Source organism: Oncorhynchus clarkii, chromosome 3 (assembly GCF_045791955.1).
Source record: "Oncorhynchus clarkii lewisi isolate Uvic-CL-2024 chromosome 3, UVic_Ocla_1.0, whole genome shotgun sequence".
NCBI lineage: Eukaryota > Metazoa > Chordata > Actinopteri > Salmoniformes > Salmonidae > Oncorhynchus > Oncorhynchus clarkii.
In genome coordinates, this window is record NC_092149.1 from 80,128,807 (window position 1) to 80,150,558 (window position 21,752).

Sequence of the window (21,752 nt, forward strand, 5' to 3'; positions counted from 1 at the left end):
TCATGTCTTTCTGTCTCATATCTTTCTGTCTCATGTCTTTCTGTCTGTCATGTCTTTCTGTCTCATATCTTTATGTCTCATGTCTTTCTGTCTGTCATGTCTTTCTGTCTGTTATGTCTTTCTGTCTGTCATGTCTTTCTGTCTCATGTATTTCTGTCTCATGTCTTTCTGTCTCATGTCTTTCTGTCTGTTTTGTCTTTCTGTCTCATGTCTTTCTGTCTCATGTCTTTCTGTCAGTCATGTCTTTCTGTCTCATGTCTTTCTGTCTCATGTCTTTCTGTCTGTTTTGTCTTTCTGTCTGTTTTGTCTTTCTGTCTCATGTCTTTCTGTCTCATGTCTTTCTGTCTCATTTCTTTCTGTCTCATGTCTTTCTGTCTCATGTCATTCTGTCTGTTATGTCTTTCTGTCTCATGTCTTTCTGTCTCATGTCTTTCTGTCTCATGTCTTTCTGTCTGTTATGTCTTTCTGTCGGTGTGTCTAAAGGGTTGTCTCTTTCTGTCTGTGTGTCCCCTGGGAGGCTGTCCTTTCCTCCCTCAGCGCGGAGAGAGGGACAGAGCGAAGGAAGAGAGGAGGAGGAAGTGGGTTGATGGGCTATCAGCCTTTACCAAGGCTCAGCCTGTCACCTCACATCATACTCAAAACAGAGGGAGTGTTAGGGGGCAGAAAGAAAGAGAGAGAGAGAGAGAGAGAAGAGGGGTGGGTAGGGGAGGGTGAATAAGTGATGAGGGAGAGAGTGAGGAAATATTTGAGAGGGCTGAGAAAGAGAGCGAGGGAGGGAGGGGGCTCGTTCTCTTTTAAAGGCGGAGAGCAGATCTCCCATCGGCTCAGAGGCAGAGCAGGCAGAGGAGAGGACAGTACACTCATTTTCCCTCTCTGTCTCTCTATCAATCCAGGTGATCACTCCGTTCCGCAGGCTCATCCTCTGCGCAGAAAACAGGAAAGAGATGGAGGACTGGATCAGCTCGCTGAAGTCCGTTCAGTCCCGAGAGCATTACGAGGTAAGACCAGATCCATTCTCTGTTCTCTATAGCAACAGATCCACTGCCTGTGTGAGCTTTTGAGAGTGAGAGAGAAAGAGGCAGAGAATGAGAGAGGAGACATGGAGACAGGAGGCATGGAGAGAGGGGGAAGGAGAGAAGAGGCATGGAGAGAGGGGGAAGGAGAGAAGAGGGAGAATGAGACAGGTGGTATGGAGAGATGAGGCATGGAGAAAGGGGGAAGGAGAAAATAAGGAGAATGAGACAGGTGGTATGGAGAGACAAGGCATGGAGAGAGGGGGAAGGAGAGAAGAGGGAGAAGGGGACAGGTGGTATGGAGAGACAAGGCATGGAGAGAGGGGGAAGGAGAGAGGTGGTATGCATTGTGTTGCAGAAAACAATAGATCTTTGATCTGATCATTGTCTTACTATGTCAGTTAAGAGTGCAGATATTTCTGTTTCTGTTGTTTCTGATGAAGGTGTGTGAGCAGCAGGGTAGTGTAGTGTCAGTAGCAGGGTAGTGTAGTGTGAGCAGTAGGGTAGTGTAGTGTGAGTAGCAGGGTAGTGTAGTGTGAGTAGCAGGATAGTGTAGTGTGAGTATCAGGATAGTGTAGTGTGAGTATCAGGGTAGTGTAGCGTGAGTAGCAGGGTAGTGTAGTGTGAGTAGCAGGGTAGTGTAGTGTGAGTAGCAGGGTAGTGTAGTGTGAGTAGCAGGGTAGTGTAGTGTGAGTATCAGGGTAGTGTAGTGTGAGTAGCAGGGGGTAGTGTGAGTAGCAGGATAGTGTAGTGTGAGTATCAGGATAGTGTAGTGTGAGTATCAGGGTAGTGTAGTGTGAGTATCAGGGTAGTGTAGTGTGAGTAGCAGGGTAGTGTAGTGTGAGTAGCAGGGTAGTGTAGTGTGAGTATCAGGGTAGTGTAGTGTGAGTAGCAGGGTAGTGTAGTGTGAGTATCAGGGTAGTGTAGTGTGAGTATCAGGATAGTGTAGTGTGAGTATCAGGGTAGTGTAGTGTGAGTAGCAGGGTAGTGTAGTGTGAGTAGCAGGGTAGTGTAGTGTGAGTAGCAGGGTAGTGTAGTGTGAGTATCAGGGTAGTGTGAGTAGCAGGATAGTGTAGTGTGAGTATCAGGATAGTGTAGTGTGAGTATCAGGGTAGTGTAGTGTGAGTTGCAGGGTAGTGAAGTGTGAGTAGCAGGATAGTGTAGTGTGAGTATCAGGGTAGTGTAGTGTGCGTATCAGGGTAGTGTAGTGTGAGTAGCAGGATAGTGTAGTGTGAGTATCAGGATAGTGTAGTGTGAGTATCAGGGTAGTGTAGTGTGAGTAGCAGGATAGTGTAGTGTGAGTATCAGGGTAGTGTAGTGTGAGTAGCAGGGTAGTGTAGTGTGAGTAGCAGGGTAGTGTAGTGTGAGTAGCAGGGTAGTGTAGTGTGAGTAGCAGGGTAGTGTATTGTGAGTAGCAGGGTAGTGTAGTGTGAGTAGCAGGGTAGTGTTGTGTGAGTAGCAGGGTAGTGTAGTGTGAGTAGCAGGGTAGTGTAGTGTGAGTAGCAGGGTAGTAGACTGTGAGTAGCAGGGTAGTGTAGTGTGAGTAGCAGGGTAGTGTAGTGTGAGTAGCAGGGTAGTGTTGTGTGAGTAGCAGGGTAGTGTAGTGTGAGTAGCAGGGTAGTGCTGTGTGAGTAGCAGGGTAGTGTAGTGTGAGTAGCAGGGTAGTGTAGTGTGAGTAGCAGGGTAGTAGACTGTGAGTAGCAGGGTAGGGTAGTGTGAGTTGCAGGGTAGTGTAGTGTGAGTAGCAGGGTAGTGTTGTGTGAGTAGCAGGGTAGTAGACTTTGAGTAGCAGGGTAGTGTAGTGTGAGTAGCAGGGTAGTGTAGTGTGAGCAGTGGGTTGCATGCTCTGTAGCGTGCAGTGGACTGGAACATCTATTTCACCCATTGAGTGTGGCCGTGGAAGCCCAGCTCACAGGAGACATACACACATGCATACACACACACACAGTGTCACACTCAGAGAAGTCCCACAGTCACACATGCACGCACGCACACACACACACACACACACACACACACACACACACACACACACACACACACACACACACACACACACACACACACACAAACATAACACCAGGCGGTGTTGTCTAAACAGAAAGGTTTTACAGGTTTTTAACTGCTAGTGTCTGTTTTACTCTCTGGGTGTCTTAGAACTCACCAGGAAACAGAGCTCGGCACTAAATAGTCCCCCACATCACTCTGTAACGAACCCAATGATCTTTTTACAACAGGAAGATAAGAGTGGCTGTTAGATATTCATGCTGAATAATAATAATCCCTGTATTATCTTCTCAGGATGTTTTTAACAGCATTGCCGTTTGTTGTGTTTTGCCGTGACCAGAAACAGATATAACTGTTGATATTGGTTGACTGCAGCGTTTGTCTCCAGGCAGATACAGTGTATATTGTACAGTGCCAGCGTTGCATATTAATGCCTTTCATTTGGGAAAGACAGATGATATAAGATTGTTTCCATCTCTGCCCTCTTTCCTCTCCACTGCAATGCACCGCTGAGCTACAGAGTATAGAATTGATAGAACTAGAGGTTCAGGAAACTATACTCAGATGTTGGAGCCATAGGTTCCCATTCTAATAGGGATGGATAGATGGTGTGTGTGTGCGTGCGTGTGTGTGCGTAGGTGCGTGTGTGTGCGTGCATGTGTGTGTGTGCGTGTGTGCGTGCGTAGGTGTGTGTGTGCGTAGGTGCGTGTGCGTGCGTGCGTAAGTGCGTGTGCGTGTGTGCGTGCGTGTGTGTGTGTGCGTGCGTGCATGCGTAGGTGCGTGTGTGCGTGTGCGTGTGTGTGTGTGCGTGCGTGCATGCGTAGGTGCGTGTGTGTGAGTGCATGTGTGTGTGTGTGTGCGTGCATAGGTGTGTGTGTGCGTGTGCGTGTGTGTGTGGTATGATATGATTTATGGTCAAATCTGTCTCCTATACGTTGTAAAAGTCTTCTATAAAGAAGTGAGAAAATGTCAAGTAATCTCTTCAAATGCTTGTGTAACATGTGTGTGTATAGGTTCTATGTTGCTCACCTAAAACACCACTGAGCTGTCCAAAAACATTGTATAGTGAACGCTGCAATGCAATTTATGTTAACAATTTATATAGGTTTTCTTTACCTGTGTCTCAGTTTAAGTAAACAATGTGAACATGCAATCAATGTTTACTAGATGTGGAATTGCCTTTGGATAATGTACCTTATGTGTACATTATTATTGGATAATGTACCTTATGTGTACATTATTATTGGATAATGTACCTTTTCATCTATTTAAAGTGACGGTTATCTGTGCCACACCTTCTCTTAAAAATGGTCGGGTCATTTGTGCCAATTCGTCTATTTGGAATTTTACGATTACTTTATCTATATATCTATTTATATTACTTTGGTCAGTGTGTGTTTCTTAATGTGAGCAAAACGGAACCTAATGTTTGAAATCAAGTACCTGACTGTCTATCCTGGTGTTGCCAACCTGATTTAACCTCTCGTTTGTCAGACAGCACAGTTTAATGTGGAACATTTCTCAGGGATGCACAACTGGTATGCCTGCTCCCACGCACGGCCCACCTTCTGTAACGTCTGTAGGGACAGCCTCTCTGGCGTCACCTCCCACGGCCTGTCCTGCGAAGGTAAGACACACCACACACACACACACACACTCACATCTCTGTTTTATCTCTCCTAACACCTCTCCTCCTCATTTATCTCTCCGTCTCCTCATTAATGAGAGGATGCTGTCTTCTCTGTTTTCCCTTAATGCTGTGTGTCCCTCCTGGGCTGTGGTAGTTTCCTTAGTGCTGTGTGCCCTTCCTGGGCAGTGGTGGTTTCCTTAGTGCTGTGTGCCCTTCCTGGGCTGTGGTGGTTTCCTTAGTGCTGTGTGTCCCTCCTGGGCTGTGGTGGTTTCCTTAGTGCTGTGTGTCCCTCCTGGGCCGTGGTAGTTTCCTTTGTGCTGTGTGTTCCTCCTGGGCCGTGGTAGTTTCCTTAGTGCTGTGTGTCCCTCCTGGGCCGTGGTAGTTTCCTTAGTGCTGTGTGTCCCTCCTGGGCTGTGGTGGTTTCCTTAGTGCTGTGTGTCCCTCCTGGGCTGTGGTGGTTTCCTTAGTGCTGTGTGTCCCTCCTGGGCTGTGGTGGTTTCCTTAGTGCTGTGTGTCCCTCCTGGGCTGTGGTGGTTTCCTTAGTGCTGTGTGTCCCTCCTGGGCCGTGGTAGTTTCCTTTGTGCTGTGTGTCCCTCCTGGGCTGTGGTAGTTTCCTTAGTGCTGTGTGTCCCTCCTGGGCTGTGGTGGTTTCCTTTGTGCTGTGTGTCCCTCCTGGGCCGTGGTAGTTTCCTTAGTGCTGTGTGTCCCTCCTGGGCTGTGGTGGTTTCCTTTGTGCTGTGTGTCCCTCCTGGGCCGTGGTAGTTTCCTTTGTGCTGTGTGTCCCTCCTGGGCCGTTGGTAGTTTCCTTAGTGCTGTGTGTCCCTCCTGGGCCGTGGTAGTTTGAATCATTCCTGGAGAGGTGGAGGGGGGATATAGTGTTAACAGGGCTGAACGATGGGGAATAGGACAGACTTACTTATTTCTATTTCCTCCCTGTGAAGTATAAGGTCGCAACCAGGCTAACCCATCCAGGAAGTAGGACTATGAGCTCTGAGTAGAGCTGGGTTGGGGACTGTTCAATTTAACTATGCAGTCAATACCACTTTATGATATTATTTCAATTCGGATCGATTAAGAATAGTAGGGCAGTGCTGGAGCTGAATGATGGGCGATTGGTCTATTGTCTGGAGAAGTGAGGTGTGGGTTGAGAAGAGCTTACGATATGTCGTGACCTCTCTGCTGGCTAGTCTAGTGTGTAGTGTCCTCTCTGCTGGCTAGCCTAGTGTGTAGTGTCCTCTCTGCTGGCTAGCCTAGTGTGTAGTGTCCTCTCTGCTGGCTAGCCTAGTGTGTAGTGTCCTCTCTGCTGGCTAGTCTAGTGTGTAGTGTCCTCTCTGCTGGCTAGTCTAGTGTGTAGTGTCCTCTCTGCTGGCTAGCCTAGTGTGAGAGGCTAATGATAACCCATTAATTGCCCTAAAATGAAGGGCTTCCTCTTTGAAGGCTCTTCAAAGGCTTTTATGGCTGTGTGTGTGGTGTGTGAGTGTGTGTGTTAATTCATGCTTAATGGTTCCAGATGATGTGGAACGTTAGACTCACAATGTCTACGGTAGACACACACACACACACACACACACACACACAAACACACACACACACAGGCTATGCTAATTAGCATGACAGGAATATACAGATGGTGTTCATTATGGTTGTCTGATGCATAAATAGTATTGGTACGTTGGTTGCACTTCCTTCACAGCCGAGGTGTGGACAAGTTGCGTCATTCCCACACCTGTCCCTGTAGTTTTAATATAGTGTTGATTTAACATTGGAACAAATCATATACCGTCTGTCATTTTTTATTTTACTAGGCAAGCCAGTAAAGAATACATTTTTATTTACAATGACGGCCTACCCCAACCAAACGATGCTGTGACAATTGTGCGCCAACCTATGGGACTCCCAATCACGGCCGGATGTGATACAGCCTGGATTTGAACAAGGGGCTGTAGTGACACCTCTTGCACTGAGCTGCAGTGCCTTAGACCGCTGCTCCACTCGGGAGCCCCTGTTACTGTTAGGGGAAAAACATAGTTGTAATATTGAGAGGCAGTGTGTGTGTGTGAGAGAGGGGTGAGAGAGGCAGAGAGAGAGGGGTGAGAGAGGCAGAGAGAGAGAGGTGAGAGAGGCAGAGAGAGAGGGGTGAGAGAGGCAGAGAGAGAGGGGTGAGAGAGGCAGAGAGAGAGGGGTGAGAGAGGCAGAGAGAGAGGGGTGAGAGAGGCAGAGAGAGAGGGGTGGGAGAGGCAGAGAGAGAGGGGTGAGAGAGGCAGAGAGAGAGGGGTGAGAGAGGCAGAGAGAGAGGGGTGAGAGAGGCAGAGAGAGAGGGGTGAGAGAGGCAGAGAGAGAGGGGTGGGAGAGGCAGAGAGAGAGGGATGAGAGAGGCAGAGAGAGAGGGGTGAGAGAGGCAGAGAGAGAGGGGTAAGAGAGGCAGAGAGAGAGGGGTGGGAGAGGCAGAGAGAGAGGGGTGAGAGAGGCAGAGAGAGAGGGGTGAGAGAGGCAGAGAGAGAGGGGTGGGAGAGGCAGAGAGAGAGGGGTGAGAGAGGCAGAGAGAGAGGGATGAGAGAGGCAGAGAGAGAGGGGTGAGAGAGGCAGAGAGAGAGGGGTGAGAGAGGCAGAGAGAGAGGGGTGAGAGAGGCAGAGAGAGAGGGGTGAGAGAGGCAGAGAGAGAGAGGGGTGAGAGAGGCAGAGAGAGAGGGGTGAGAGAGACAGAGAGAGAGGGGTGAGAGAGGCAGAGAGAGAGAGGGGTGAGAGAGGCAGAGAGAGAGGGGTGAGAGAGGCAGAGAGAGAGGGGTGGGAGAGGCAGAGAGATGGAGAGGAGAGAGAGCAAGAGAGAGAGGCAGAGAGAGCTAGACAGAGAGCGAGAGAGAGGGGTGGGAGAGGCAGAGAGAGCTAGACAGAGAGCGAGAGAGAGGGGTGGGAGAGAGGCAGAGAGATGGAGAGGAGAGAGAGCAAGAGAGAGAGGCAGAGAGAGCTAGACAGAGAGCGAGAGAGAGGGGTGGGAGAGAGGCAGAGAGATGGAGAGGAGAGAGAGCAAGAGAGAGAGGCAGAGAGAGCTAGACAGAGAGCGAGAGAGAGGGGTGGGAGAGGCAGAGAGAGCTAGACAGAGAGCGAGAGAGAGGGGTGGGAGAGAGGCAGAGAGATGGAGAGGAGAGAGAGCAAGAGAGAGAGGCAGAGAGAGCTAGACAGAGAGCGAGAGAGAGGGGTGGGAGAGAGGCAGAGCGATGGAGAGGAGAGAGAGCAAGAGAGAGAGGCAGAGAGAGCTAGACAGAGAGCGAGAGAGAGGGGTGGGAGAGAGGCAGAGAGATGGAGAGGAGAGAGAGCAAGAGAGAGAGGCAGAGAGAGCTAGACAGAGAGCGAGAGAGAGGGGTGGGAGAGAGGCAGAGCGATGGAGAGGAGAGAGAGCAAGAGAGAGAGGCAGAGAGAGCTAGACAGAGAGCGAGAGAGAGGGGTGGGAGAGAGGCAGAGCGATGGAGAGGAGAGAGAGCAAGAGAGAGAGGCAGAGAGAGCTAGACAGAGAGCGAGAGAGAGGGGTGGGAGAGAGGCAGAGAGATGGAGAGGAGAGAGAGCAAGAGAGAGAGGCAGAGAGAGCTAGACAGAGAGCGAGAGAGAGGGGTGGGAGAGAGGCAGAGCGATGGAGAGGAGAGAGAGCAAGAGAGAGAGGCAGAGAGAGCTAGACAGAGAGCGAGAGAGAGGGGTGGGAGAGAGGCAGAGCGATGGAGAGGAGAAAACGAGAGAGCCAGAGAGAGCTTGACAGAGGGTGGGAAGGAGAGAAAAATAGAACTAACTCTCCTTCTCTGACACAACCTCTCATTACTGCAGTATATCAACCCCCCATTGTTGCAGTCTCCTCTGCAACCTGACTGTCTGAACCAGGACGGGCCAACCCTCCTTCTTCCGCACACTTTCACTCCAGCACTGCTCTAACAGACATCTGAATCTGCTATTTTAATCAGCTGCTCATCAGGACCTTGATTAGCTAGTGAGAGTAGTGTTGAAACCAAAGCCTATACACCCAGTAGCTCTCCAGATCAGAAGAAGGGTTGGCCTTTGTACCCCGGGGCCCCCAACCTCCTTTTTTTTTTGGGGGGGGGGGGGGGGGGGCTGTCATAAGCAATGGCAAATATGTAGAATTGCCGGAAAGAAAGAAAGAAGAATTTCCATAAAAATATATACATTTCTCTCAGTCTCAATAGAACACATGTAGAATAGCAGGAGATTAGCTTGAAAACTGTTAAATGTTATCTTAGCATTAGATGTGAACAATAGCATGAGATGAGAGCATTTTTCTCTCTGCTCATGGCAAAATGTGTAGAATTATAGGAAATTAGCTTTGAATCTACACAATGTGTAGAATAGTATGACAAATTGCAAGAAGTTTTCCACTACAAAAAAAAACACATTGGTTTCCCAAATCCGGTCTTGGGTCTAGGGCAGGGGTATTCAAATCTGATCCTGGAAGTCTGGTCTGGAGTACTGCTCTTTTATCGGATCATTAATTGTACCGACTTGGTGTCCCAGGTCTAAATCAGTCCTTCATTAGAGTGGAAGAATGAAAATCAGAAGTTAAACTGGCTTCAAGATCCAGATATTGAATTAGCTTCATCTAGGGTATCGATCATTAGCTCCTTCTAATTAATTCTGATTACATTGTTGTGGCTTCAATAAAGAATGACTGGATAGATACATAGGTTGCAGTACTCATGTGGCTCTGGTTCTGAGTAGTATCAAGCTTTTGTAATGAACATTACTTTGGCTCTTTTAGTCTCCTTTTTGGGACATTGGACCATGTGCCAATCTGTCTTTAAATTGATCATTTTTATTTTACCTTCATTTAACTAGGCAAATCAGTTATGAACAAATTCTTGTTTTCAATGACGGCCTAGGAACAGTGGGTTAACTGCCTTGTTCAGGGGCAGAACGACAGATTTTTAACTTGTCAGCTCGGGGATTCAATCTTGCAACCTTTCGGTTACTAGTCCAACGCTCTAGAAGTTGGAAGCACAGAATGATCTGTATGCTGTAGCCTTAAGAGTTCCCTTCACAAGAACTAAGGGGCCTTGACCAAACCATGAAAAACAGCCCCAGACCATTATTCCTCCTCCACCAATCGTTGGCACTATGCATCGGGGCAGGTAGTGTCGTCGTGGCATCCACCAAACCCAGATTTGTCGATTGAACTGCCAGATGGCGAAGCGTGATTCATCACTCCAGAGAATGCGTTTCCACTGCTCTAGAGTCCAATGGTGGCGAGCTTTACACCACTCCAGCCAACGCTTGGCATCGCAGATGGTGTTCTTAGGCTTGTGTGCGGCTGCTTGGCCATGGAAACCCATTTCATGAAGCTCCCGACGAACAGTTCTTGTTTCCAGAGGCAGTTTGCAACTCGATAGTGAGTGCTGTAGAACTGTAGCACTGCGCTGTAGCACTCAGCGGTCAAGTTCTGTGAGCTTGTGTGGCCTACCACTTCACGGCTGAGCCATTGTTGCTCCAAGACATTTCCACTTCACAATAACAGCACTTACAGTTGACCGGGGCAGCTCTAGCAGGGCAGACATTTGAAGAACTGACTTGTTGGAAAGGTGGCATCCTATGACGGTGCCATGTTCAAAGTCGCTGTGCTCTTCAGTAAGGCCATGCTACTGATGATGTGTGTCTATGGAGATTGAATGGCTGTGTGCTCGATGTTGGACACCTGTCAGCAATGTGTGTGGCTTAAATAGCCAAGTCCACTAATTTGAAGGGGTGTCCACATACTCTTGTATACAGCCTCTAGTCTTCTTGGGAATGACGCTACAAGCTCGGCACACCTTTATTTGGGGAGTTTCTCCCATTCTTCTCTGCAGATCCTCTCAAGATCTGTCAGGTTGGATGGGGAGCGTCCCTGCACGGCTATTTTCAGGTCTCACCAGAGATGTTTGATCGGGTTCAAGTCCGCTCTCTGGCTGGGCCACACAAGGACATTCAGAGACATTCACCGTCCCGAAGTCACTCCTGCGTTGTCTTAGCTGTGTGCTTATGGTCGTTGTTCTGTTGGACGGTGAACCTTCGCCCCAGTCTGAATTCCTGAGTATTCTGGAGCAGGTTTTTGTCAAGGATCTCTCTGTAATTTGCTCCATTCATCTTTTCCTCGATTCTGACTAGTCTCCAAATCCCTGCTACTGAAAAACATCCCCACAGCATGATGCTGCCACCACCATGCTTCACCATAGGGATGATGCCAGATTTCCTCCATACGTGACGCTTGGCATTTAGGCCGAAGAGTTCAATCTTGATTTTATCAGACCATAGAATATTTCTTCTCAATGTTTGACAGTCCTTTTGGCAAACTCCAAGCTGGCTGTCATGTGCCTTTTCCTGAGGAGTGGCTTCTGTCTGACTACTGTACCATAAAGGCCTGATTGGTAGAGTGCTGCAGAGATGGTTGTCCTTTTTCAATGGTTCTCCCATCTTCACAGAGGAACTCTGGAGCTCTGTCAGAGTGACCATTGGGTTCTTGGTCACCTCCCTGACCAAGGCCCTTCTTCCCCGAATGCTCAGTTTGGCATGGCAGACAGATCTAGGAAGAATCTTGGTGGTTCCAAACTTCTTCCATCTAAGAATGATGGAGGCACTGTGTTCTTGGGAACCTTCAATTCTGCAAAACTTTTTTGGTACCCTTCCCCAGATCTGTGCCTCAACACAATCCTGTCTCTGAGCTCTACTGACAATTCCGTCGACCTCATGGCTTGGTTTTTGCTCTGACATGCACTTTCAACTGTGTGAACCTTTATATAGACAGGTGTGTGCCTTTCCAAATCATATACAATCAATTGAATTTACCACAGGTGGACTCCAATCAAGTTGTAGAAACATCTCAAGGATGATTAAAGGAAATAGGATCTACCTGAGCTCAATTTTGAGTCTCATAGCAAAGGGTTTGAATAATTTTTTATACATTTGCAAACATTTCTACAAACCTGTTTCCACTTTGTCATTATGGGGTATTGTGTGTGGATTGATGAGGAAATGTTTTAACATAATCCATTTTAGAATAAGGCTGTAACGTAACAAAATGTGGGGTCTCAATACTTTCCGAATGCACATTCAGTGAATTGAAGACAAGTTATGAAACACAGAGAAACAAAAGAATGAGAAAGAGAGGCTTTAAGTGGTGAGAACAGCTAGACAGACAGTTTCACAGCAATCAGAGATGCTTCTGTTTCACTTTGATTTCCTGCTCCGGACGATCAATAGGGATTGATGAGTGCCCCACACACACCAGCTATCCTCTGGCTACAAACAGTCTGAAACCACGGAACTGATCTCTATGAAAAAAAAACATCTTATATCCGTCTACAATCGATGTTTCCCTAATGTAACTCTAAATCCTGTTAGTGAACATTTAGTCAACATTTAGTAACATTAAGAGAACACAATACTGTTTATCACTGTCTGCCAATGGCAAGGAGTGGCGCTGGCCAATTAGTCTTGATTTCCCGGTGTGTGTGTGTGTGTGAGTGTGTGTGTGTGTGTGTGTGTGTGTGTGTGTGTGTGTGTGTGTGTGTGTGTGTGGTTGTGTGTGTGTTTGCGTGTCAGTACGTGCCTGTACGTGTGCGTGTGTCCTTATCTGAGTGTTGTTTTCGACAATGGAACTTTCCAAGTCCAGTCATTGTTCATGTTTGGTTGTTAAGTGCCTCCTCATCTATAATGAATATACATTATGGACACACTCCACCAGTGGCCAGATATCAAGTATTCCTTCTGCATTTACATTTTAGTTCATTCTTATGCAAAGCCACTCACAATAAGTGCCTGACCGGTCAGCCTTCATATATAGACTGTACTGCATATATGCAGAGGTTACAGTGGGTTACAGTCTCTCTCTCACCTGGGGTTTTACAGCTCATTGTTTTCAGCGGCCTGAGGGCCTGTGACAGGGATCCAGACTGCATGCTCCATGCCTCTGACACTTCCATTCCCTATTATGCGAGTGGAGATGCAGTGAATTCTAAAATGTGCCTTATTTGGTCGTGAGGTTACAATAGGCACTCTCTGGTACTTAAATGGATGATTTCAACACCATTGATCCATTGTGGGCTATTTTAACACCCCTCCCCCCAAAAAGCTGCTTGATTAATTAATTTGTATTGTTTTCCCTGCTAAAAGGTCAAATAAAGTGTAACCCTGGTAGTGTAACAGTATCAGTGTGTTAACCTGATGGTGGTGTGTTAACCTGATGGTGGTGTGTTAACCTGATGGTGGTGTGTTAACCTGATGGTAGTGTGTTAACCTGATGGTAGTGTGTTAACCTGATGGTGGTTGCAGAGGGATTAGCTAGGGCTTTAACACCGTAATCCTCTAGTCTAGGACAGTATCGGTGTATACTGTGCATGTGCATGTACTGAGCATGTGCATGTGCACACACACACACACACACACACACACACACACACACACACACACACACACACACACACACACACACACACACACACACACACATTTGGTTATGGTAGAAAATAGAGGTAAGTGGATTGGCTCTGGTCCTCTAGGGCTGTCTTCCCTCTGTCTGTTACACACAGGCCTTAGGCAGAATGGCAGAGAGTCTGACAGAGCAGGCTTAGGATGAAGCTCAGTCACCGGAACAGTTAGCGCTCTCGCTGCGCATTTAGACTCACTCTTCAGGCCGTGCTAGAGCTGGGGAATGAAAAACAGTGTGTGTGGCTAGTAACTAACCCATCACCTAACAGCTCTCTGTTTATCAGGCTGTGTTTCATTCTGGGGTGAAACCTCTCTCATCAGTTTCGCTCACTGGAGTGTAGAGCATGATGCACCATGTTGGTGTTGTTGTTGTTGTTGTTGTTGACTAACCAGGTGTGTTTGTTGTTGTTGTTTTGTCTTCCAGTGTGTAAATTCAAAGCTCACAAGCGGTGTGCCGTCAGGGCCACCAACAACTGCAAATGGACCACACTGGCCTCTATAGGCAAAGACATCATCGAGGACGAGGATGGGGTAACTGTGTGTGTGTGTGTGTGTGTGTGTGTGTGTGTGTGTGTGTGTGTGTGTGTGTGTGTGTGTCTGTGTGCGTGTGTGCGTGCGCAAAATATATGCACCCGGTCCTGTCAGTCGCTCTGGAGAATCTGAGTGTCTGCTAAATGACTCAAATGTCATTGTAATAAATGTGTTCATGCTTGTGTAAGTGTGTATCTGTGTGTGAGCGAAGGATAGAGTAAGAAGGTAGAAAATGTAATCATATATTTCTACAGTGATATACTACTGTATGTTGTACCTGACTGACTCTCTGTCATCTCTGTCCTGTAGATCGCCATGCCCCACCAGTGGCTGGAGGGGAACCTGCCTGTTAGTGCCAAGTGTGCTGTGTGTGACAAGACCTGTGGCAGCGTGCTCCGACTGCAGGACTGGCGCTGTCTCTGGTGCAAAGCCATGGTGTGTGTGTGTGTGTGTGTGTGTGTGTGTGTGAGAGCGTGTGTGTGTGTGTGTGTGTGTGACAAGACCTGTGGCAGCGTGCTCCGACTGAAGGACTGGCGCTGTCTCTGGTGCAAAGCCATGGTGTGTGTGTGTGTGTGTGTGTGTGTGTGTGTGCTGTGTGTGACAAGACCTGTGGCAGCGTGCTCCGACTGCAGGACTGGCGCTGTCTCTGGTGCAAAGCCATGGTGTGTGTGTGTGTGTGTGTGTGTGAGCGTGTGTGTGTGTGTGTGTGTGTGTGTGTGTGTGTGTGTGTGTGTGTGTGTGAGAGCGTGTGTGTGTGTGTGTGTGTGAGAGCGTGTGTGTGTGAGCGTGTGTGTGTGTGTGTGTGTGCGTGTGTGTGTGTGTGTTTGAGCGTGTGTGTGCGTGTTTGTGCGTGTGTGTGTGAGCGCGTGTGAGCGTGTGTGTGTGTGTGTGTGTGTGAGCGTGTGTGTGTGTGTGTGTGTGTGTGTGTGTGTGTGTGTGTGTGTGTGAGAGCGTGTGTGTGTGTGTGTGTGTGTGTGTGTGTGTGTGTGTGTGTGTGTGTGTGTGTGTGGTAACACCATCTCTCTGTGTTATTATAGGTACACACAGTGTGTATGGACCTGTACCCCAGGAAATGTCCGCTGGGCCAGTGTAAAGTCTCTGTCATCCCTCCTACTGCCCTCAACAGTATCGACTCTGATGGTACCCACACACATACACACACACGTACGCACACACGCACAAACACACGCACAAACACACGCACACACACACATACACACACGTACGCACACACACGTACGCACACACACACAAACACACATACACACACACAAACACCCACACACACAAACACCCACACACAACTTGTTTGCTCCCACCCGTGTGTGTGTGTGTGTGTGTGTGTGTGTGTGTGTGTGTGTGTGTGTGTGTGTGTGTGTGTGTGTGTGTGTGTGTGTGTGTGTGTGTATGCTTGTGTGTGCCAGGAAATTGTGAGTGGGTGTTTTATTAACAGGTGTATAAAAGAGCTATTTCAGGCTGGAGCAAACACACACGTAAGCAAGCACACACACACACACACACACACACACACACACACACACACACACACACACACACACACACACACACACTCACAGAGTAGGGGAGAGGCTGATTGTGTCGGCTAACTAGTAGTCTGGTTCACACTAATTACACTGTTCAAATGAAGTGTTTTGTAACACCAAAAACTTGAAGGAGACAACCTTCACTTTGCTGTAGTACTGAAACACGTTATTGTGAGGTGTTCTGAAACATGACATGGTGTGATGTAACCAACCTCATCTCATAGTTTCACTTTGGAATCGACTCATTCATTTTGTGTGGTTGCAGGGTTAATTCCACATGGTTACAGGGTTAATTCCACATGGTTACAGGGTTATTCCACATGGTTACAGGTTAATTCAATGTGTGGTTGCAGGGTTAATACCACATGGTTACAGGGTTAATTCCACATGGTTACAGGGTTAATTCCACGTGGTTACAGGGTTAATTCCTCATGGTTACAGGGTTAATACCACATGGTTACAGGGTTAATTCAATGTGTGGTTACAGGGTTAATTCAATGTGTGGTTACAGGGTTAATTCCACATGGTTACAGGGTTAATTCCACGTGGTTACAGGGTTAATTCCACATGGTTACAGGGTTAATTCCTCATGGTTACAGGGTTAATTCCACATGGTTACAGGGTTAATACCACATGGTTACAGGGTTAATACCACATGGTTACAGGGTTAATTCCACATGGTTACAGGGTTAATTCCTCATGGTTACAGGGTTAATACCACATGGTTAAAGGGTTAATACCACATGGTTACAGGGTTAATACCACTTGGTTAAAGGGTTAATACCACATGGTTACAGGGTTAATACCACATTGTTACAGGGTTAATTCCACATGGTTACAGGGTTAATTCCTCATGGTTACAGGGTTAATTCCACATGGTTACAGGGTTAATACCACATGGTTACAGGGTTAATACCACATGGTTACAGGGTTAATACCACATGGTTACAGGGTTAATTCCTCATGGTTACAGGGTTAATTCCACGTGGTTACAGGGTTAATATGGCTGTTTCCATTAAGTATCATCAAGTACTCTCCCTGCTTGTGTAACGGATGTGAAACGGCTAGCTTAGTTAGCGGTGGTGCGCTAAATAGCATTTCAATCGGTGACGTCACTTGCTCTGAGACCTTGAAGTAGTGGTTCCCCTTGCTCTGCAAATGCCGCGGCTTTTGTGGAGGGATGGGTAACGATGCTTTGTGGGTGACTGTTGATGTGTGCAGAGGGTCCCTGGTTTGCGCCCAGGTATGGGCGAGGGGACGGTCTAAAGTTATACTGTTACACTTGCATGAAAACGGTGAACTGCGATGGTGCGGTGGTCTAAGCAGTGTTCTCTGGCTCAGAGTCTGGTGAGTTTGAGCCCAGTGCTGTGCTATTGTATTTTATTTTTTGTTGTGAGCGCCGACGCAGGCAAATATCCACGTCCTCGGGACCCTTTCAAACGTCCCAAATCGACGGCTCTTTCTTGTGACCAGCCTGGTTATAACCAATGACATGTATAAACCCTGGATCGCTGATGCGTTGTGTTGACCATTGAGAGGCTTTAAAGCCACCAGTCAGTCATATTCACACTAATCTTTCTAAATAAATTGAAAACCTTTTTTGGGGGTGGAATTCAAACAATAACAAAAATCCACAGAAACGTATTATCAATCAATATTTATGCCGTAAACCATTTGCATCTTTTAATCATTGAATGTATGAGATGTTATTCTGATGCTGCCTTTTACATGTACATAATCCCCCCACAAAGTGTTTTCACACCTCCCTTAAAAAGAATAATATTCATATTGAAGAGCCACTTTGGGTGTTTACAGAGTACTTCTTTTCTGTTTTAAAACACTTTCTGTGTATTACTTACATTGGGTTTACAATCCAACACCATCCAGACACCAGATTTCAGGATAGATGCATTACTTTACATGGCTTTATTACACAATCATGGTGTTTTGAGAGGAGTTTGAGCTAGGAAAACGGTACTCCTCCCTCTACTCCCCCCACTCTCTCTCTGTTCCCTCCCCTCTTTCTCTCCATATCTCCCCATGTCTCCCTCCCTTCTCTCCCCATGTCTCCCTCCCTTCTCTCCCCATGTCTCTCCCTCTCCATCTTTTCCTCTTCTCTGTCTTCTCTGTCTCTTCTAAATATATTTCTCTCACTCTCTTCCATTCTCTCAAGCTCCCCTGTCCATCCGCCCCTCCCCCTTCGTGCCAGGATTGCCCCTTCCCCAGTACAGGCTTGAGAGAGCTCTAATCTAATTGGCAGCTGGCGGACTGTGGCACGTGCTGGAACGTTGTGACTTTCATCTCCTCCTCCCTCTGTCCCATCTCTTTCCCCCTCCACTTCCCCCTCTCCATCTCTCCCATCTCTGCTCCGCTGCTGACAAGATCAGAGAAAGAGAAGGTGAGAGAGCGAGAGAGAAAGAGAGAGACGGAGACAGAGAGATAGAGAGAGAAGAGAGAAATGCAGGGGGATAGAGAGAGAAGAGAAAGGCAACGAGATGTGGAGGATGGAGAGGGTGATTAAAGGGAGGAGGGATAGAAAGAGGAGAGAGAGAAAGACATGGCGAGAGAGAGAGAGAGAGAGAGACAGAGAGAGAAGAGAGGCAACAGGATGTGGAGGATGGAGAGGGGGATTAAAGGGAGGAGGGATAGAGAGAGAGAGTGGGATAGAGAGAGAAGAGAGAGAGAGAGAGAGAGAGGGATAGAGAGAGAAGAGAGAGGCAACGAGATGTGGAGGATGGAGGAGAAAATAATGACAGAAAAAAGAGGGAGCGGAGAGAAGAACGAGACAATGAGAGTGTGGAGGACAGGGCCCAAGGGGAATGTCACCATCCCTACCCTTCCCTGCACACACACACACACACACACACACACACACACACACACACACACACACACACACACACACACACACACACACACACACACACACACACACACACACACACACACACACACACACTCTCTGTCTCTCTCTCTCTCTCTCTCTCTCTCTCTCTCTCTCTCTCTCTCTCTCTCTCTCTCTCTCTCTCTCTCACATACACCCACACAAATGTAGAGCCTTCTCACACAGAGTGATGTTGACATAATGTACACACGTCTGAATGTGCTGTATGATGCATCCTATAAAGGCTTGTATTCTGCAGTGTGTTCCCGCTTAGAATGTGTGCTAATACTACACATGCCACATACATGTGCCCAACCTGACTCAGATTGACGATGCCTAAACACACACGTTGATGCTTTAATGATGTAGCAGTGTGTGGGCATTTTGATACATTACTGAACGGACACTCCCAGGACAGAAGCTAGCAGACAGCAGAATCTCTGTTCTTTTCACCCGTCCATCTTCTCACATCTCTTCCCATTAGTCACTTTGACAGGAATCAGAGTCTAGATACTGGCATTGTTAACACATCTTTTCTTCGGTTCGACAGGGATGGTGATAAACGAAGTGATACATGTGCTAGAGATGAACAGTTCTACGTTTAACCGATTCTGATGACCTGTCTATTTCTATCTATAGAAATAGTTCCAGTTATCAGATCATTTTGAACTATAATAGGGTTGCAATTTAAAAAAAATATAATTTGTACTATAATGGGCTAGTACTGTTAATAGTTGAGCACAGGTCCATCCATCCATCCATCCATCCATCCATCCATCCATTCATTAATTCCTTCACTAATCCATCCATGAATTAATTAATTAATTAATTAATGTAATAGCTGTTATTTTGTGTTTTGTGTTCAGGCTTCTGGAAGGCCACCTGTCCCCCGTCCTGTGCCAGTCCTCTGCTGGTCTTTGTCAATTCCAAGAGCGGAGACAACCAAGGGGTTAAATTCCTCCGACGTTTCAAGCAGCTCCTCAACCCTGCTCAGGTGTTTGACCTGGTCAACGGAGGACCACATCTAGGGTGAGCCACCTTGGTTTGCTCCTGCTAATGGAGACCATGTGACATCGCTAGCTGGTTAGCTGTGCACTAGTAGCATTCATTGTGCTTGTGAATGAACCCTTTCTGAGACCAAGAAGTAGACAGTGTCTATGGATCAAACCAGACCATGGTATTGGTAGTGCGGTTGATTAGAAGGCTGTTTGGTGGGTGACTAGTGTTGAGTGCAGAGGGTCCCTGGTTGGTAAACTAATTGGGCCAGAACACATGACCATTCCTCTGTGTGTTCCAGGCTGCGTCTCTTCCAGAAGTTCGATAACTTCCGGATCCTGGTGTGCGGAGGGGATGGGAGTGTAGGCTGGGTCCTCTCTGAGATAGACAAACTCAACCTCCACAAACAGGTGAGACACAACATACACACGTTGAGTATGTTTACAGATGTAGGATCTTAATTTGACCAGTATTGTCACAGCAAAAATAATTCTGCAGCAACAGGATTTGAACGTTTAGTCCATAATGTTGCTTGATCAGTGGTTATGGCTATTAGCTGGACAAAAGTGGTCTATATTAAAAGTGTAATATTAATATAATATAATCTTAATTTAACCGTGTGTTAGTACGAGTTTTCAGTGAATTTATGTAAATCACAAAGCTCAATTGCATTTCATGCAGTGCAGAACCTATATCTGTACATGAACACTGATAATTCCTTATTAAAAGGATTACGGCAGAACGGCAGAGTATTTTTTATTTAACCTTTATTTAACTAGGCAAGTCAGTTAAGAACAAATTCTTATTTACAATGACAGCCCAGGAACAGTGGGTTAACTGCCTGTTCAGAGTATGGCATTATTCATGTGGGTTAACTGTCTGTTCAGAGTATGGCATTAGTCATGTGGGTTAACTGTCTGTTCAGAGTATGGCATTAGTCATGTGGGTTAACTGCCTGTTCAGAGTACGGCATTAGTCATGTAGGTTAACTGCCTGTTCAGAGTATGGCATTATTCATGTGGGTTAACTGTCTGTTCAGAGTATGGCATTAGTCATGTGGGTTAACTGTCTGTTCAGAGTATGGCATTAGTCATGTGGGTTAACTGTCTGTTCAGAGTATGGCATTAGTCATGTGGGTTAACTGCCTGTTCAGAGTATGGCATTAGTCATGTAGGTTAACTGCCTGTTCAGAGTATGGCATTATTCGTGTGGGTTAACTGTCTGTTCAGAGTATGGCATTAGTCATGTGGGTTAACTGTCTGTTCAGAGTATGGCATTAGTCATGTGGGTTAACTGCCTGTTCAGAGTATGGCATTAGTCATGTGGGTTAACTGTCTGTTCAGAGTATGGCATTAGTCATGTGGGTTAACTGCCTGTTCAGAGTATGGCATTAGTCATGTGGGTTAACTGTCTGTTCAGAGTATGGCATTAGTCATGTGGGTTAACTGCCTGTTCAGAGTATGGCATTAGTCATGTGGGTTAACTGTCTGTTCAGAGTATGGCATTAGTCATGTGGGTTAACTGTCTGTTCAGAGTATGGCATTAGTCATGTGGGTTAACTGCCTGTTCAGAGTATGGCATTAGTCATGTGGGTTAACTGTCTGTTCAGAGTATGGCATTAGTCATGTGGGTTAACTGTCTGTTCAGAGTATGGCATTAGTCATGTGGGTTAACTGTCTGTTCAGAGTATGGCATTAGTCATGTGGGTTAACTGTCTGTTCAGAGTATGGCATTAGTCATGTGGGTTAACTGTCTGTTCAGAGTATGGCATTAGTCATGTGGGTTAACTGTCTGTTCAGAGTATGGCATTAGTCATGTGGGTTAACTGCCTGTTCAGAGTATGGCATTAGTCATGTGGGTTAACTGTCTGTTCAGAGTATGGCATTAGTCATGTGGGTTAACTGTCTGTTCAGAGTATGGCATTAGTCATGTGGGTTAACTGCCTGTTCAGAGTATGGCATTAGTCATGTGGGTTAACTGTCTGTTCAGAGTATGGCATTAGTCATGTGGGTTAACTGTCTGTTCAGAGTATGGCATTAGTCATGTGGGTTAACTGTCTGTTCAGAGTATGGCATTAGTCATGTGGGTTAACTGTCTGTTCAGAGTATGGCATTAGTCATGTGGGTTAACTGTCTGTTCAGAGTATGGCATTAGTCATGTGGGTTAACTGCCTGTTCAGAGTATGGCATTAGTCATGTGGGTTAACTGTCTGTTCAGAGTATGGCATTAGTCATGTGGGTTAACTGTCTGTTCAGAGTATGGCATTAGTCATGTGGGTTAACTGTCTGTTTAGAGTATGGCATTAGTCATGTGGGTTAACTGTCTGTTCAGAGTATGGCATTAGTCATGTGGGTTAACTGCCTGTTCAGAGTATGGCATTAGTCATGTGGGTTAACTGCCTGTTCAGAGTATGGCATTAGTCATGTGGGTTAACTGCCTGTTCAGAGTATGGCATTAGTCATGTGGGTTAACTGTCTGTTCAGAGTATGGCATTAGTCATGTGGGTTAACTGCCTGTTCAGAGTATGGCATTAGTCATGTGGGTTAACTGTCTGTTCAGAGTATGGCATTAGTCATGTGGGTTAACTGTCTGTTCAGAGTATGGCATTAGTCATGTGGGTTAACTGCCTGTTCAGAGTATGGCATTAGTCATGTGGGTTAACTGTCTGTTCAGAGTATGGCATTAGTCATGTG

At 46.8% G+C, this 21,752-nt stretch overlaps 1 protein-coding gene across 8 annotated transcripts in view; it reads left to right on the plus strand.

Moving 5' to 3' along the window:
• The window catches only part of LOC139405494 (diacylglycerol kinase eta-like), a 116,307-nt gene that overhangs the window by 49,142 nt on the left and 45,413 nt on the right, over positions 1–21,752 (plus strand). For all 8 annotated transcript variants that reach the window (XM_071147855.1, XM_071147858.1, XM_071147852.1 and 5 more), the window contains 7 exons: positions 894–998; positions 4,515–4,647; positions 13,529–13,635; positions 13,945–14,070; positions 14,673–14,775; positions 18,930–19,092; positions 19,361–19,469. In XM_071147855.1, the coding sequence (XP_071003956.1) occupies positions 894–998; positions 4,515–4,647; positions 13,529–13,635; positions 13,945–14,070; positions 14,673–14,775; positions 18,930–19,092; positions 19,361–19,469 (846 nt within the window). The remainder of the gene's footprint in view (positions 1–893; positions 999–4,514; positions 4,648–13,528; positions 13,636–13,944; positions 14,071–14,672; positions 14,776–18,929; positions 19,093–19,360; positions 19,470–21,752) is intronic.